This window comes from Pelophylax lessonae (assembly GCF_965119305.1).
Source record: "Pelophylax lessonae genome assembly, chromosome: 7".
NCBI lineage: Eukaryota > Metazoa > Chordata > Amphibia > Anura > Ranidae > Pelophylax > Pelophylax lessonae.
In genome coordinates, this window is record NC_138774.1 from 197,704,546 (window position 1) to 197,722,620 (window position 18,075).

Below are 18,075 nucleotides of genomic sequence, written 5' to 3' on the forward strand. Positions count from 1 at the left end.
TTACCAACGCGTCTGACGCGTCTGCCCGAGGATCGCGCGTCCTTGCCACGAACCTTTCCACCTTGTTGTTCAGACGAGACACGAACAGGTCTACCTCCGGAAGACCCCACTTCGCGCACAACATCTGGAAGACATCCGGGTGGAGGGACCATTCTCCCTGGTCCAAGGTCAGGCGACTCAGATAATCCGCCTGTCAGTTCTCCCACCCCGGAATGTGAACCGCCGTTATCGCCGGGACGTGCGTCTCGGCCCAAGACAGAATGTCGGCCACCTCCCGAGCCGCCCGGGCACTCCTGGTGCCCCCTTGGTGGTTGATGTAGGCCACCGCCGTGGCATCGTCCGTCTGCACCCGAACCGGACGGCCCTGCAGCCTGTCCGTCCAACGGCGAGGGCAGAGATTTATCGCTCGCAATTCCAGAATGTTGATCGGTAGGGAGGATTCCTCCTCCGACCAAGTTCCCTGGGTGGACAGAACACCACCCCTGCCCGACAAGCTGGCATCCGTGGTGATCACCGTCCATGAGAAAGGACGAAAAGACTTGCCCCCCGACACCGCCGGGGACTGTAGCCACCACAGAAGATCCCTTCTGGTACGATGGCTCAATGAAATCTGGAGATCCAGAGATTGCGGTCGCCCGTCCCACCTGGACAGGATCTCCGCTCGGAGACCCCGCGTGTGAAATTGGGCGAAGGGAATCGCCTCGAAAGCCGAGACCATCAATCCCAGACACCTCATACCCGTCCGGAGGGACGAGCACTGATTGTCCCTGAGGGACCTGACTTCTTCCTGAAGTGTCCTGAGCTTGTCGTCCGGTAGGAAGACCTTCGCCTGGACCGAGTCCAGGATCATTCCCAGATAGGGAAGATGAACCGACGGGCACAGCGTCGATTTTGGAAAGTTTATCGTCCAACCAAACTCCTGTAGAGTTTGCATCGTGACGGACAGGTCCTTCACCAGACCCTGACTGGTCGCAGACCGAACCAGAATGTCGTCCAGATACCCCAGGACAGAGATGCCTTGGGCTCTCAACAAAGCCAGAACCGGTGCAAGCACCTTGGTGAACACCCGCGGAGCCGAAGTGAGACAAAAGGGTAAGGCCACGAACTGGCAATGATCCTCCGCAATGGCGAATCGAAGGTACCTCTGGTGACCCTCAAAAACGGGGATGTGAAGGTACGCATCCTTCAAATCGAAGGAGGCCATGAATTCCCCCGGAACCAGGGCAGCCACCACTGACCGCAAGGATTCCATGCGGAACTTGCGAACCCGCACAAGTGGTTCAGAGCTTTTAAGTCCAGAATTGGTCGTACCTTGCCCTCCTTCCTGGGCACAGTGAACAGATTTGAATAGAACCCCCGAAATCTGTCCCGATGAGGCACCGGAACCACCACTCCCTGAGCCCGCAGGTCCCGCACCGCCAGGTGCAGATCCCGCAAACGCTCCGGAGACAGTTGAAGATTTGAAGGAAAAAATCTGCTCGCCGGCCGGGAGAGAAACTCGATCTCTGCTTATCCACGGCTTCTTTTGTGAGCCTTGACCTTTGAAGGGTTTGCCCTTATAGTGTGACCGAAAGGCACGAAAGGACCCCTGAGAGGGTCTAAAAGAAGCATGCTTCTTACCATGAGCAACCTTAGCCTTGTGGGATTGGGGCAAGAGCGTGCTCTTACCCCCCGTGATCCCCTTTATCAGTGTATCCAAGGGTTCGCCAAAAAGGTGAGATCCCGTATAGGGTAGATTAGCTAAAGTTTTGCGAGAAGCTTGGTCCACAGACCAACATTTCAGCCAAATCAGGCGGCGTGTCAACACCGCCACGCTGTGCACACGCGCAGCCAAAGGGACTATATCTAAGTCCGCATCACACAAATATATGACACCCTGATGAATCTGATCCACCATAGCCAACGTCGCTGGAGGGGCAGAGTCAGCCACCAGGACGCGCCTGAGCACCTGCGTCCAATCCGCGACAGCCTGAGCTGCCATAAGTGAAGCAAAAATAGCTTTCAGCAAGGAACCGGTAACCGAGTAAGTATGGCGTGCAAGAGACTCCAGCCTCCTGTCCGTGGCATCCCGAAACACCGGGGTATCCTCCGCCGGAATCGCAGTAGATTTATGCAAAACTGCCACCGTGTGATCCACCGGAGGTGGCACACACCAACGTTCATCAGTAGCGGGCGTGAAAGGATAACGTAGCTTGAACCTACTTGGCACAGCAAAAGGCTTCCGTATAATGCGCCATTGTTCACTAACGGCGCGCTGAAAATCCTCAGTGCAAGGAAAAACCTGCAATGATTTGCATCTTCGCTGCGTCCCATAAGAGGCCAGGACAGCAGGAGGACATGGTTCATCCTGCAAATGCAGTGTTTGTTTGATAGAAGCAACCAATTCATCCATGAGTGCAAGCTCTTCAGACGAGCCAGGGGGGGAATTATCAACCCCTTCAACTTCTGCCTCCCATTCAGACCCCACAAGGTCCAGGGACGTACGGGACCCCGATAAGGTGACCCCAGCCATAGCAGCCCCATCACCATCGCCCTCTGAATCAGAGGAAATTGAAACTCTGGGCCGTTTTGTGGATTGAGCAGCCACAAGCATCTGCACCTGAGCAGCTAGGTTAGCCACGAACAGTAGCCAAATCACCCCCCGCGGGGGGAGCAGCAGCAGTCCCTTGGCCCCCCACTAAAGTGGGAGGAAATTTGCTTTCCTGAGAATCCATGCCCCCAAAAGTGTGTAGGAAAAAAAGGAGTACTGCCTCTTTAAGATCACGGCGAGCGGAGCCCACCGCACACACAGCACACACCGACCCCCACAGGGAGAATCACAAAAACTTAGGCAAGGAATACAAGAATAAGGAAGATAAAACCTGGAGAGACCACTCAGGCTGCTGCACCGATCGCTGTTCTCAGGGAAAGGAAGTGATTTAACACAGACCGCTCCTATAAAACCTATGGAAGGCTCCACAAACATGGCCGCCGGTGAGGGACTTGCAAAGGCAGAGCATGCAGCGCTGACATGTGGCCCGAGTGATCGCCGCCAAAATGGCGGCGCTTGGCGCCAAAAACGCCGCTCCCAGCACATAGAAATGGCCCTCATATGCCTGCAGCCATTAATAAAATGGCGGACCGCAGCAGCAGCCGCCGCATGGTGCACAAAACATGTTCCACAGCATGCCCTACAACATACAGCATGTCACACAGATAATCACACAGTTTGCAAAACAGAACAGTGTATAACAGCCCCCCTCCTTGCAGCCCACAGCAGCATCAAACCAGACAGGGTGCCCAATAGTGTGAACAGACATGCAGAGTTACACAGTCCCAGACTGACACCCACTAAACAGACAGGTCCCCACACAGAGTACACTTACCTTCTGAATGGCGTGGGGAGCCCACACAAGCGATCAAGCCACTGCACATGGGACAGGGAGAGTCGCAGCCAGGACGCAGTAGAACTGCGGTGCGAAACCGTATGGCGTCCAGTGAGGTAGCCACCTCACCACAGCATCCCTGCAGCGAACAGGGATGGGTCGTTCACATATACCAGGAAAAATACCTGACTGAACGCTCGATGGCAGGCTGGGAAGCCACTGGCCCACAACCTGCGACCAGGGGGGCCAGCCCGCACGATCCTCTTCATCAGAAGAACTAACTAATGCTGACAAAAGTAACAGCTAAGTAAAGAGAGAGAAAAAAACTCAAATAAAATCAAAAAGAAGATAAAGGCTGAGACAAAATGCCCCAGCACAGAAACAGCCAGCTAACTCCTGAAAGCTAGACAATGAAACTGGGTTATGGTTACAGGAAGTAGGAGGGTATTGACTGAGGGGACCACCCCCTGGGGGTGGGATATGTTAAAAGCTTTAATATTGACATATTCTGTTGCCTAGCTACTCCTACGGAGCAAAGGTCAATTACCCCATTGTGACGAATATGGAGAGGCGGCGACTGTCGGAGGACGTAAGAGAAACAAAATCCTCTGGTCTGATGAAACAAAGATTGAACTCTCTAGTCTAAATGGCAAGCATCATATCTAGAGGAAACCAGGCACCGCTCATCACCTGGCCAATACCATACCTACAGTGAAGTATGGTAGCATCATGCTGTGGGGATGTTTTTCAGCAGCAGGAACTGGGAGACTAGTCAGGATTGAGGGAAAGATGAATGCAGCAATGTACAGAGACATCCTTAATGAAAACCTGCTCCAGAGCGCTCTGGACCTCAGACTGGGATGAAGGTTCATCTTACAGCAGGATAACGACCCTAAGCACACAGCCAAAATAACAAAGGAGTGGCTATGGGACAACTCTGTGAATGTTCTTAAGTGCCTCAGCCAGAGCACAGACTTGAACCCGATTGAACATCTCTGGAGAGATCTGAAAAGGTCCTGCAAAGAAGAATGGGAGAAACTGCCCAAAAATAGGTGTGCTAAGCTTGTAGCATCATACTCAAAAAACCTTGAGGTTGTAATTGGTGTCAAAGTGTTTCAACAAAGTATTGAGCAAAGACTGTAAATACTTCTGTACATGGGATTTTTTTCCATTTTTATTTTTAATAAATTTGCAAAGATTTCAAACAAACTTCTTTCACACTGTCATTATGGGGTATTGTTTGTAGAATTTTGAAGAAAATAAGGGATTTAATCAATTTTGGAATAAGACTGTAACATAACAAAATGTGGAGAAAGTGAAGCGCTGCAAATACTTTTTGGGTGCACTGTATGAATAAAAAACCATGTAGCAGCCTTGCAAACCTGAGCCACTCACGCCCTTTGGCAGATAGCCCAAGATGCCCCCACACACCTGGTAGAGAGAGCTCTCACTGTAAAAGGTTGGACTTTGCCCTTTCAAACCATGTGCTTGAATGATTAGCTGGCGGATCCAATGAGAAATAGTTGACCTGGATGCTGCCTTCCTTTCCTGGGCTCTTCTGGCAGCACAAACCAGGATTCCTGACCTGTGCCGACAACTCAAGTAAATCTTGACCACCCAAACTACATCCAGAGTAAGCAGCGATCTTTCCATTCCAACTGTGAACTAGGAAAAAAGAGAGGCAATACACTGATTCAAGTAAAAACTAGAAACTACTCTAGGCAAGAACGATGGATGAGGACACAACATCACCTTATGATGCAAGACCAAGAACGGCTCCTTACATGAAAGAGCCACCAGCTCCGACTCTTCTTGCCGAAGTGATAGTAACAAAAGAAACCACCTTTTGAGTCAAAGGACTAACGGTGTTTCTCCTTTTAGACACCGGCAAAAAACTGAGGTTCTTCCTGTATAGGAGGGGTTATATAGGGGAGGACTTCCTGTTTGATTGTTTGCCAATGTCCATTCATCTGAAGGTGGCACATAACCAAGATAGTTATGATTAAAACCGGCTCTGTGTCCCGTGATGTACGATCAAGAAACATTTCTAAAAATGCTGGTTGCCTGGTTGTTATGCTGAGCCTCTATTTCAAAAGAAATCTTTACAAGTTTTGCCAGCTTAACTTAGGAACAATATCATTGGCTTACAATCCTAGAATCACTTATAAAATCATATCACTTAACCCTATTGCTGCATTTAAAAAAATAAATGCACCGTGCCTTGGATATTGTCAGTGCATATTCATCCTGTTTGCATCCGCATTTAAAAAAAATAAATAAACAAATGAACGTGAACACATCATTATCAGGCATTCTGCAAACTCCAAACTATTACAAAAAAAGGTAGAAAACTTGGTTATATACTATCAATATTATAGAGCTATTACCTGTTGTATACTGTATATAGCAGTTACTATAGTATGCATTGCTTATTTTGTGTTTTTCTGCCTGTAAACACTTTAGAGGTATCCACTGGACTCTAGTTTGAAGACACGTTACCTGTCTACAGCTCTCCATATTCTGTGCCAATACCTATCCATCTACCAAAATGCCTAATGTAGGTATGTACAGTGCCTTGCAAAAGTATTCCGCCCCCTTGAACTTTGCGACCTTTTGCCACATTTCAGGCTTCAAACATAAAGATATAAAACTGTAATTTTTTGTGAAGAATCAACAACAAGTGGGAAACAATCATGAAGTGGATATTTCAAACTTTTTTAACAAATAAAAAACTGAAAAATTGGGCGTGCAAAATTATTCAGCCCCCTTAAGTTAATACTTTGTAGCGCCACCTTTTGCTGTGATTACAGCTGTAAGTCGCTTGGGGTATGTCTCTATCAGTTTTGCACATCGAGAGACTGAAATTTTTGCCCATTCCTCCTTGCAAAACAGCTTGAGCTCAGTGAGGTTGGATGGAGAGCGTTTGTGAACAGCAGTTTTCAGTTCTTTCCACAGATTCTCAATTGGATTCAGGTCTGGACTTTGACTTGGCCATTCTAACACCTGGATATGTTTATTTGTGAACCATTCCATTGTAGATTTTGCTTTATGTCTTGGATCATTGTCTTGTTGGAAGACAAATCTCCGTCCCAGTCTCAGGTCTTTTGCAGATTCCATCAGGTTTTCTTCCAGAAAACTGTATTTTGGCTCCATCCATCTTCGCATCCATTTTAACCATCTTCCCTGTCCCTGCTGAAGAAAAGCAGGCCCAAACCATGATGCTGCCACCACCATGTTTGACAGTGGGGATGGTGTGTTCAGGGTGATGAGCTGTGTTGCTTTTACGCCAAACATAATGTTTTGCATTGTTGCCAAAAAGTTCAATTTTGGTTTCATCTGACCAGAGCACCTTCTTCCACATGTTGGTGTGTCTCCCAGGTGGCTTGTGGCAAACTTTAAACAATACTTTTTATGGATATCTTTAAGAAATGGCTTTCTTCTTGCCACTCTTCCATAAAAGCCAGATTTCTGCAGTATACGACTGATTGTTGTCCTATGGACAGAGTCTCCCACCTCAGCTGTAGATCTCTGCAGTTCATCCAGAGTTATCATGGGCCTCTTGGCTGCATCTCTGATCAGTCTTCTCCTTGTATGAGCTGAAAGTTTAGAGGGACGGCCAGGTCTTCGTAGATTTGCAGTGGTCTGATACTCCTTCCATTTCAATATTATCACTTGCACAGTGCTCCTTGGGATGTTTAAAGCTTGGTAAATATTTTTGTATCCAAATCCAGCTTTAAACTTCTCCTCAACAGTATCTCGGACCTGCCTGGTGTGTTCCTTGTTCTTCATGATGCTCTCTGCACTTTAAACGGACCTCTGAGACTATCACAGTGCAGGTGCATTTATACGGAGACTTGATTACACACAGGTGGATTTTATTTATCATCATTAGTCATTTAGGTCAACATTGGATCATTCAGAGATCCTCACTGAATTTCTGGAGAGAGTTTGCTGCACTGAAAGTAAAGGGGCTGAATAATTTTGCACGCCCAATTTTTCAGTTTTTTATTTGTTAACAAAGTTTGAAATATCCAATAAATTTCGTTCCACTTCATGATTGTGTCCCACTTGTTGTTGATTCTTCACAAACAATTACAGTTTTATATCTTTATGTTTGAAGCCTGAAATGTGGCAAAAGGTTGAAAAGTTCAGGGGGGCCGAATACTTTCGCAAGGCACTGTAGGTAATGCCTACTAAAAAAAAAAAAAATAAAATAAAAAAAAAGGGTATACTTCAGGAGGATATACAACCATGAGGGGGCATGCTGAGTTAAACATCTGTATGTCAGACTTTCAGATGACAAGTACTAAACCCACAAAAGTAAAATCAGTCTGTATAAGCAGTAAAGCATGCTTGTTATACTTACTGTGGAGCTTGAGGGGTTAACCCTCCACATTGTGTAAAAAGGCTGTTTGATCCTGTCTTTTCTTAATCTGCTGATAGCACAGAACCCTAGGAGGCCCTCTGCACATGCTCAGTTTGGTGTGAATTCCTAGAGAAGTTTTTTTTTCTGGGAGGGTGCATGTGATCGGCACAGGGCCAATCAGCACTCTCCAGACAGAGGTCAGGGGTCCTGCAGCCTCATAGGACAGTCAAAGGAGAATAAAACTTCTCCTTCAACTTTTAATTAGAGCTCGGCTAGACACAGATTGAAGCCCCAAGACTGCTACATACTGCTGATGAGAAAAGGTATTTAGTAGTTTATATTTACTAAAACTAATCCTCCCACTGAGCTTTTGTATTCTGACAAAGGAGAGACTTCCCCGAGGCAGAATACACTCATCAGCATTGAAGGCTATAGCCGGCAGCACTGATCAAGTGGCAAAACTCCAACAAGGTGGTTGTACAGAAGTTGATCGGTAGTTGAACCGTCAGTACATGGATCGAAATTCGGCTAATCCCTGCTGAACTGACCAAATTTCAGGCCTTGTATGGTCGGCTTTAGTTTTCTTCTTTTTCACCTGGTGATCCTGCCAGATAACGCATTTGCTGCCTTGAATGACAACGCTCACTCACCCTACTGTATATATGGAGAAGCAGGAGGACTACAAACATCTCCCCCTCTCCTCTCTGCCATAACATAGAGGGTAAGGTTTTTGTAGGGTTACATTGTTTTTTTGTAGGGTTACATTGTTCTGAGCATTAGCTCAGAACAATGTAACTGATAAAAAAGCAGCAAAGGCAGGCAGCACAGGAAGTTATCAGCTAACACAATTTCTGGCAGGATCAACAAATATCTCTTGCACTTACAGTATCTCACAGATATAACAAATTGCTTTTACTGGTATATTTAACAGTTCAACAAGTATTAAATAAGAGAACATCAAAAGAGAAGTTCATTGTTAGGGTTTACATGTCCTTTATATGAATATATTCTGTATTTTATCAATAAGTGAACAGTAACCAAAGAAAATGGATCTTACCAGTCTCTCTGACATATCTGTCTTGTCGTGTTCCGGCAAGTGCTGCTCCAGAGCCAACACAATGCAGTTGGCAATAATGGTGGCTAAAATCATATATTCGAATGGAGTAAGCAGTGTTAAGGAAATTAATGTCATCTCTATAATTAGAAACAATTATTTTTACAATTCTATATACATACATTATACTACAGAGTAAAAAAATGCTCTAAACATGCTGTAAATGTTGTGTTTTTCCCAAAACTTCACTGTTTTTTAAAACATTCACCATTCACATTAAACCATTTACTTATTCTGCAATTATTCATACACATCCACTACTTAAAGTGACACTAAACTCCTAAATTGATTGTAAACCTATATTTTTTTTTTTTTAAATAACAAACATGTTATACTTACCTGCTCTGTACAATTGTTTTGCACAGAGCAGCCCTGATCCTTCTCGCTCCGGGTTTCCTCCCTCTGCCAAGTGCACTCCATAGCAAGCTGCTCATGGCGCATTGTATGGACTCGATCCTGAGCTACACTCTGTGTGTCCGCAAGACACACAGGACTGGGCTTAGCTCCGCCCCTGCTCTCTGCTCACTGCCTGTGATTGACAGCAGCAATGGATCCTGCTGCTACCTCTCTGTCCAGTGAGGAGAGAGAGAGCAGAGAGAGCAGCTGCTCTTGGGCACAGCAATGGATCGAGATCGGGCTCAGGTAAGTGTGGGAGTGGGTCGGGAGAGCTGCATATAGAAGGTTTTTACCTTAAAGTTACTGTAAAGGCATGATTTTTTTTTTAAAGTAAAAAAAAAAACATGTCATACTTGCTATGAGAGCACCTTTAAATGCTCACTCCCAAATCCCACTCTGTGTGTCCATAAGACACTGGGCCCGACCCCTTACCAGTTGTGACTGACTGCAGCAGGAGCCAATGACTCCCACTGCTGTGTCTGAGCCAATGAGGAGGGAGAAAGCCTTTGCTCTTATGCACAACGCTGGACTGAGAGTGGGCCTAGGTAAGTATAAGAAAAGGGGGGGTGTTTGTATGCGGAAGGTGCAAAACCTCCTGCCTTTACAACCACTTTAACTCCAAAAAAGAACGTTCTGTTGCACTTAGCCTCCTCCAAATTTATGTTTTTGCTGCTGTGATCTGACTTCCTGTTAGAGGGTGACTGCATTTGTTTTCCATGGTCCCACTGTATGTTGGAACGTAACCACCCTTTCTTGCTTGCTCCCGACATAAGTAAACACTTACCCGTGCTCTGTATCGATCTGCACAGGTCTTCTCTCCACTCTTCCTCCTATCATGGGGACTCAGGCAGCAGTGGGAGCCATTGGCTACTACTGCTATCGTTCAAATACTCTGAAGAGGAAGCAGGGGCTAAGGCTGAGCTGTGCGTGTCTATGGACACACACAGCCTGGCTCGGGGGCGTATCCCTGCCAGCACACAGCTTGCCATGGGGGCACTCACAGAAGAGGAGGAATGGAGAGTGCTAATGGAGGGCCCCAGAAGAGGAGATAAGAGACCACTCTATTCAATATCACTGCATTACACAGAGCAGGAATGTATGACATGTTTATTATCTAAAGAAACAAAAAAACACTTCAAAGGGGCTTTAAAGTCAGAAGGTTTTTTATTTTTATGCTTTATTTGCATTAAGATGAAAAACCTTCTGTGTGCAGCAGCCTCCCTAATAATTACATGAGCCCCCTCTCTATCCAGCAATCTCCAGCCATCCTCTCTCTCCCGATTGGCTGATACACAGCAGTGGCGCAATTGGCGCCCACTGCTCTCAATCAAACTCAATGAGCCAATCCAGAGAGAGAGAGGGGGCTGGGTCGAACAGCAGCTCCGTGTCTGAATGGATACACGGAGCTGCAGCTTGGTACAGGTGCCCCCCTAGCAAGCTGCTTGATATGGGGACACTCAACAGGAGGGAGGGGCCAGAAGAGCCGAAGAGGGACCCGAGAAGAGGAGGAAAAACAAAACCACTGCACAGAGGAAGTATGTATAACATGTTTGTTATTTTAATAGAAAAAAACGAGACTTTACGAACACTTTAATTGTCCTGAAGTCTATTTTTCATGGAATTGTTTTTTACTGTGTATTCCTGCCTCCTTTGTAATGAGCTCCCACACGGCTCCATCTCTGTCCCCCCCCCCCCCCCCATTCATTTGGAGCAATCAGTGCACTAGTAGTGGTCATGTGCACTGCTCTATGCACAGTACACATCCCATAGTTTATCTCAGAAGCAAGCAAGTGAGTGGCTACATTCCTACATACAATGGGACCATGGAGAACAAATGTAGCCACCCTCCAACAGAAATCAGATCATAGCAGCTAAATGCTAAAAAGAAAAAAAAAAAAGGACACTTTTTTGATTTAATACATACTTGAATGGAATTTTTTTCAACCAGCTTGGTGTCAATTTAATAGCCCGATTTATTTGTACATGGGAAAATAATCTATGTATACCAAGAAAATATTTGGCCTCGCTTTGCTTTTTAAGTGGTGTGATTTTTTTTTGTATTTATTTATTTATTTATTTTAATATTCTCATCTTTGATCTTTATTTATGTCTTTAAAGGATGTTTGACCAGAAAATATTTGTGAACTAAGATTTTGAAACATTATTTGTAAACACAATGTAAAAGTTTAATGATAAAAGCAAAAAAATGTAAAATATAAACAGAACAAGGCTGCCTGGAACAAGGCTGCCTGGAAAACTGTTTTGAATAAATATTTGCTGTCCCCTCTTACACTGGAAAGCATTTTTTGTCATCTGCTTGGACTTTACCCCCTTCAGGTCGCCAATATAGAAGTTACTTAGCAACAAACAACGATGTCACCGGTCACCAAAGCCAGTCTCTGTATATTATTAATAAAATACATCCTTAATTATCCACACCTGGAAGGCAAGAAGAACTTACTAATTCTTACTATTTTTACACTTGATGCAAAATATACTAGATTGAAGTTCAAAAACCCTTTAAAGACATTAAAGAACAATCTATAGTTTGTGATTCTGAGCTGAACATGTTTGAATGGGACACAAATCACATTTTGGAGCTTAGCGTGTCAATATCAATGTGCAATATATCAGTCTATATTATCTGTGACATCATCCAGATAACAGACCAGCTAGGAGTTTTTACTGAAAGAGTATCTAAACCCAAAAGCAAAAAGCTTAAAAATCCTTAAATGTGGTGGCTGCGTTAGTTTTCATTTTTTTCCCCCTTTATTTTCACCCGGTGGTCCTGCCAGTAAAGTTAGCCCTACACTAATTGAAATTCTCAGTCCCTGCTAGACTGGCCCAATTTCACTCAGCATGTGGGCTCCCCCTCTCGACAGCAGTTGATTGTTTAATCCGCTTCTTTCAAAGCAATAGACTGGAACATTTGCCATCGATCAGCAGCTGCAGCCACTGATCAGTGTACTGTGACAGCAGCGAGGGGATCGTTTTGTACGAATAGAGGAATGTTTTTTTGGTTTTTTTTTTGTTCAGCCCGCTGACTGAATAAAAATAAACTAATGCTGGCCATACACTAGCTGAAAAATCGTTCTAAAATCTGTCATTTGGGTCCGTTCATTCGTTTTTCGTCCAGTTAATGGGCACAAATAGAAAATCAGTTTTAACTTTTCAGAGCAGAAAAATCGAAGGAACAGATTGGAATACTCTGCCGAACTAACGATAAATTGAAAGGTTAATGTGTTTCTCGCCTTAACTGTTTGCACTAGGCATATGTGAGAAAATAAATGAAAAACTGATTCATGTCCATTAAACGATTTATTGATCAAAATTTGCATTAAATGATGGCATGATCGTCTGCTCTCGCGGCCGAGTGTTCGTTTTTCGAAAAGGAGTTTGAACGATTTTTCGTATGGTGTATGGTCAGCATAAGTGTAACTAGTATATCCATGGATGGTATTCTAGGTTCTGCTTAGAGATCATCCTCGGTAGGCTACCAAGGGTATGACTTTTGCTAACATGGAATGTATTAGGTCCCTTTGACTTGCTATCTATGTACTTTGTTTTCTAAAAGTACAATAAAAAGCATTATATATAAAAAAAAAATAATAATAATAAACTAAGTGTATGGTAAACTTTAGTCTGTTATTTTTCAGCTTTAGCAGACCAAGCTGTCCAGCAAAAGTGGCAATTAGATGGTTAAAACAAATAATTTTACACTGACAGGCATGTTGACAGCTTTTATTCAGTTATGTAAAATCTTTATCCTAAATGGAAAGAAAAATGCTAAAAAAAAGGGTTAGCTGGGGGTTGTTAGTTACTTATGCAAAATCAGTGTATTAGCCCATCTAAAGCAGGATACATGGACTGAAAATAGGCTGGGATCAGCAGGAGCTGGACAAAATTTCACTTGTGCGTACTGTTATCTGTTCAACAGAAGCCCAACAAAGTGACCGGCTTCTGTCGAAAAGTGCTCCTGGAAAACCAGCATTCGATCGGCATATTCAGCTTTGATTTGTGTATTTTGATAGGGAGGGAGTCCCCGCTGTCAGAATACAATAGCACAGCAGTCTTTTTTTTAGTTCAAATAGAAGACAAATAAAAAAAACCTCAAGGTTTATACCCTGACTAAAGCGGCTCTTTAACCTACAAATCTTCATCCTACCGCTCCACCCCTCCTCCAGGCCTCTACATGTATAGCAAGCTTTTTTTTTTCTTTATTTGTTTTTAAAGAAAATGTTCGGTCCCGCTCACCCCCTGCCCCCTGGTCAACATCATTTGCCTGGGTGAATGACTCTTCACAGTGCACCCTTTGCTTCCTGGGACATGCATATCACATATTTCACTAGACTTTCCGTTTATTCAGGAAAGGAGGAGGGGGCGGGCCTAATGACGCCTCATCAAGAGGCGTCCTGGCTGAAACCGGAACAGTCAGCAGCCTATTGATGACATCACAGTCAAACATGGCAGCGCAGGACTAAGCGCTGCCAGAAGAGGTTCAGAGTGGCAGCTCTGGACCTGCAGGGTGAGTGATTACATCACCAGGTAAGTAGGGGTTGTTAACAAAAAATATAGGGGGGGGTGGGTGAAAGGCCTGGTTCACACCTATGCATTTTGCAATGCGTTTTCAGTTTTGCAGAAACACTCTACAGTCCATTTAACATTGTTTCCTACGGGTCATGTTCACATCTGTGCCTTTCTCGCCGATGCGTTTTTTTGGACGGAATCAGGAACATTTTTTCCAGCAGCAGGTTTTACATGTGAAAAAAAGCACAAAACGCACTGGGAAAATGCATCAACCGCAACCTGCATAGGTGTGTACCAGGCTTAACACTGACCTCTCCAGACAGTACATCTGTCCAAGAGTGTCTCCATTGCTCCTCCATAGATAGAGAAGAAACCCTTAGACAGGAAGTGTGTTACTCACCAGACCATGAGGTCAAAATAAAAGAGAAAAAAAGCCAATAAATAAAGACTTTAAAGCAGCCAGCACATATAAGCACAGGAAAGCTGAAATATGTTTTGGGGTCTTTGAATTCTATCACTTTTTTTTTAAACAAGACAAAATGTAATGTGCCAAACCCAGGAGCCTACAGCAATCAATCAAAAATAATCTTTCACGATTTTGGCAAAATGTGGTTGCTAAAGGTTTCTGCACTTTGCACATCTTTCTTGGACTCCTTTTTTCTGACTGACAAGAGATGATTGGGAGCCTCTGGATATACATTGTACATACAGGGACTATCTGTGGCAGCTTATTGCAATATAAGGGATGAGGGCTCATTTAGAAGTTGAATTGTTTCAGCCTACAAATAGAAGATCTATCCTTTTGTGTGCTTACTGTCACCTCTGCATGGTATTCCAGTTTGAACTGAGGCTTGATCGCCTTCATAAAATATTATCCAACGTGGACTAGGCGCAGCAGGGTGCCTGGAGACTGCACTAGCAGCTAATCCTGGCCATTGGCACCTTATAAAAAGATCCGCCATGGCTGTATGGGGTTTAGAATGCATAGTGTACAAAGTGAGCAGTCAGGAAGATGACAAGAGGCAGTGATAGAGTGTCACATATTCAGCTGCTTGTACAGATAGAACAGTGCAGCTCCATAGACACAGTGCATTCACACCTAACACCCCACCCCCAACACACACTGCACACCGGCAGGCACACGCACTCATATGGGCACACTGACACATACACAATAAACCATGCACACATATTCATACACATATTACACATTAAATCCTATATATCACACATTTCACAATAAACCACACAAATTCAGAATAAATTCTATATATTGTGTACACTCAAGCATATGCACTACACTCACAAATCTAGCAGACCTACATGCACTTTACACAATCATTTGCAACACACATACACACAAAAAATGCATGCTGAATATGTATTGGACATTTTTTTGGTACTATTCCTAAGCGTACACAAAAGAACACACCGCCAAAAATGACCTGTTTTTAAATTATACTCCCTCCATGGGCAATTATACACCCCACATAGACACATATACACAAAACACACTGAATCATAATATATTCAAGATACATAAAATGCACACTTGAAAAAAAAAAAAATCACATTGGACAGAAATGGCATTATAAGATACACACACGCACACAGTGGATCAGTGTCACTCAGTCATGTCTGGCCTATGGGTAAGGTATACATGGAGGTGTTATAAATGCCCCCCCCCCCCCCAGTCAGTGACTGAAACCTACAGACCACCCCACCCCCTCCCCAGAATTCCCTGGCTACCAGTGGGCTTGGTATACACCTAATGACCTCAGCATATGTCTAATGCTGCTTCCTCCATGGCTGGTGCAGCACAGCCCAGGGATGGTGACACGCAGGGGTTGCTAGGATTCTTCCAGCAGGCCCTGACGCCTCTCTCTCTCACACACACACCAATCAATAGGTGTGGGCTTTCATAACAACCAGCCCTCAAAGGGGGCTATTCCCAACTCTACACACCCAAACACTGGAGCCCAGGAACTACCTTGACCATTGGCATGCTCTATTCACCCTCCCGCCAACCAATATGCCATCTGAACCACCCACCCCCACCCCAATGTATGTCTGGGAATCCTCTTGGTGACATATTACACCAGGCTGGCACTATCCTGAATTAGGTGGGGGGCACCTTCAATATCCCACTGACATTTGCACACTGACCACTGTGTCATTTAACACTTTCATGTCTAGGCCTTAAGAACAGATATAGTACAGCAGGCCCCCAATGGCAACAAGACTGTTAAATATGATACAGACATGATGGAGATAGAAAGATAGATAGATAGATAGATAGATAGATAGATAGATAGATAGATAGATAGATAGATAGATAGATAGATAGATAGATAGATAGATAGATAGATAGAGGAACTGTATATATGTAGGGAGGTAAGCGGACAGATATAATAGGAATCAGTACACTTAGAAAGATAAATACTTAGCTAGGTAGGAAGGTAGATAAGCTGACAGATATAATAGGAATTAGGACACATAGAAAGATGGATACATAGATAGGTAGGTAGATAAGCAGATAGATATAATAAGGATTAGGACACATAGGTAGATGAATAAATAGAAAGGTAAGTAGGTAGATGAGTTAGGACACATAGATACATAGGTAGGTAGCTAATCAGCTAGATATAATAAGGCTTGAGATAGATAGATAGATAGATAGATAGATAGATAGATAGATAGATAGATAGATAGATAGATAGATAGATAGATAGATAGATAGATAGATAGATAGATAGATAGATAGATAGATAGAATAAGGCTTGGGACACATAGATGAATAAATAGAAAGGTAGGTAGGTAGGTAGGTAGATGAGCAGCTAAGGAATAGGACAGATAGATAAATGGATACATAGGTAAGTAGCTAAGCAGCTGGATATAATAAGGATTGGGACACATAGATGAATAAATAGAAAGGTAGGTAGGTAGGTAGGTAGGTAGGTAGGTAGGTAGGTAGATGAGCAGCTGAGGAATAGGACAGATAGATAAATGGATACATAGATAAGTAGCTAAGCAGCTGGATATAATAAGGATTGGGACACATAGATGAATAAATAGAAAGGTAGGTAGGTAGGTAGGTAGATGAGCAGCTAAGGAACAGGACAGATAGATAAATGGATACATAGGTAGGTAGCTAAGCAGCTAGATATAACAAGGATTGGGACACATAGATAGATGATACACAGGTAGGTAGATAAGCAGGTAGACAGATATAATAGAAATTAATACCGACATGCACAGACATGTAGCTGGTTGATACATATAACCATTTCTGTAATATACCCCCGTGCATTTAGCGAGCCCCATTACCCCCTTCCCCACCCCACCCCCAGGGAGCACCCCCACCCCTCCCTCTGGCCCTGCCCCCGAGGAAGGATATGGCCACTCAGTGATCCTCTTGGCATACTTGCGGATGACATTGTCCTCGCTGAAGATGAAGAGCGATCTGTTGACGGTGAAGCAGTTCTGTTTGACCGGGATGGGGTTGTACAGTGCCATGGTCCTCGCCCGCTGTGCCATGGACTGCTTGTACATCCTTTGGCCGGGCGGGGGGCCACCTTGCCGGCTGCTTCCTCGCCCAGCACCCCCCGGCACCCCAGTTCCATAGCGGGTGGGCAGGTCATCTCCAAACCGTGCCATTCTACAAACGGACAGAGGCAAGCGTTAGAATCCAAAGTGGCAGCCAAGGTTGGGGGGTGTAGACACATCCCCATGCACAGCCCCTGCTCACACTTTGCTGCCTTTCATGAGAAGCAATGACTGCTGAGCCAGACAAGCTCCCTACTGAATGCAGCCCAGCTGGGAGCTCCAAGCAATGCTCTCCTCCTCCTCAATCAGTGTGAAGATTTCAGTAATCCTGGCAGGGAAGATCAGGTGTAGCTGGGTGCCCTGTGCCAGTCCCCTGCCTGGTGCCTCCTTGTCCGGTGGGATTGCCCTCCCTTTGCTTGTGCCTGCACTGACACTTAGTTACCAGAATAAGACAGTGAAGCAGTTTGAGAACCTCAGCCCCTATAAGAAGCCAGGCATGTGACAGCCAACAGCCAATCAGCCGGGGACTCCACCTAGCCCAACAACCCCTGGAATAAGCAAAAATATTCTTCTGTAGGCACTCTGCAGCCCCCCCTCCCCTTAACACACACCTTCCTTAAAAAAAAGGAAAAATCCAATTCAGAAGGGGATATTCATGGGCTCCTCTACAGTGCAAGGATGGAGCTGAGGAGGTGGCAGAATGGCAAGGGTTAAATGCCCCCTCCCCCCCTCCTCCTCCTCCTCCTCCTCCCTTTGCCTGT

General features: G+C 44.7%; 1 protein-coding gene across 1 annotated transcript in view; it reads right to left on the bottom strand.

The window, feature by feature from the left end:
• CACNA1B (calcium voltage-gated channel subunit alpha1 B) overlaps nt 1–17,816 on the bottom strand; it is a 450,568-nt gene extending 432,752 nt beyond the window's left edge. The window contains exons 1-2 of the mRNA XM_082263407.1: nt 17,166–17,816; nt 8,789–8,894 (exon numbers count right to left, since the gene is read on the bottom strand). Of these exons, the coding sequence (XP_082119533.1) occupies nt 8,789–8,894; nt 17,166–17,425 (366 nt within the window). The 5' untranslated portion in view covers nt 17,426–17,816. The remainder of the gene's footprint in view (nt 1–8,788; nt 8,895–17,165) is intronic.
• Between the last annotated feature and the right edge of the window lie 259 nt (nt 17,817–18,075).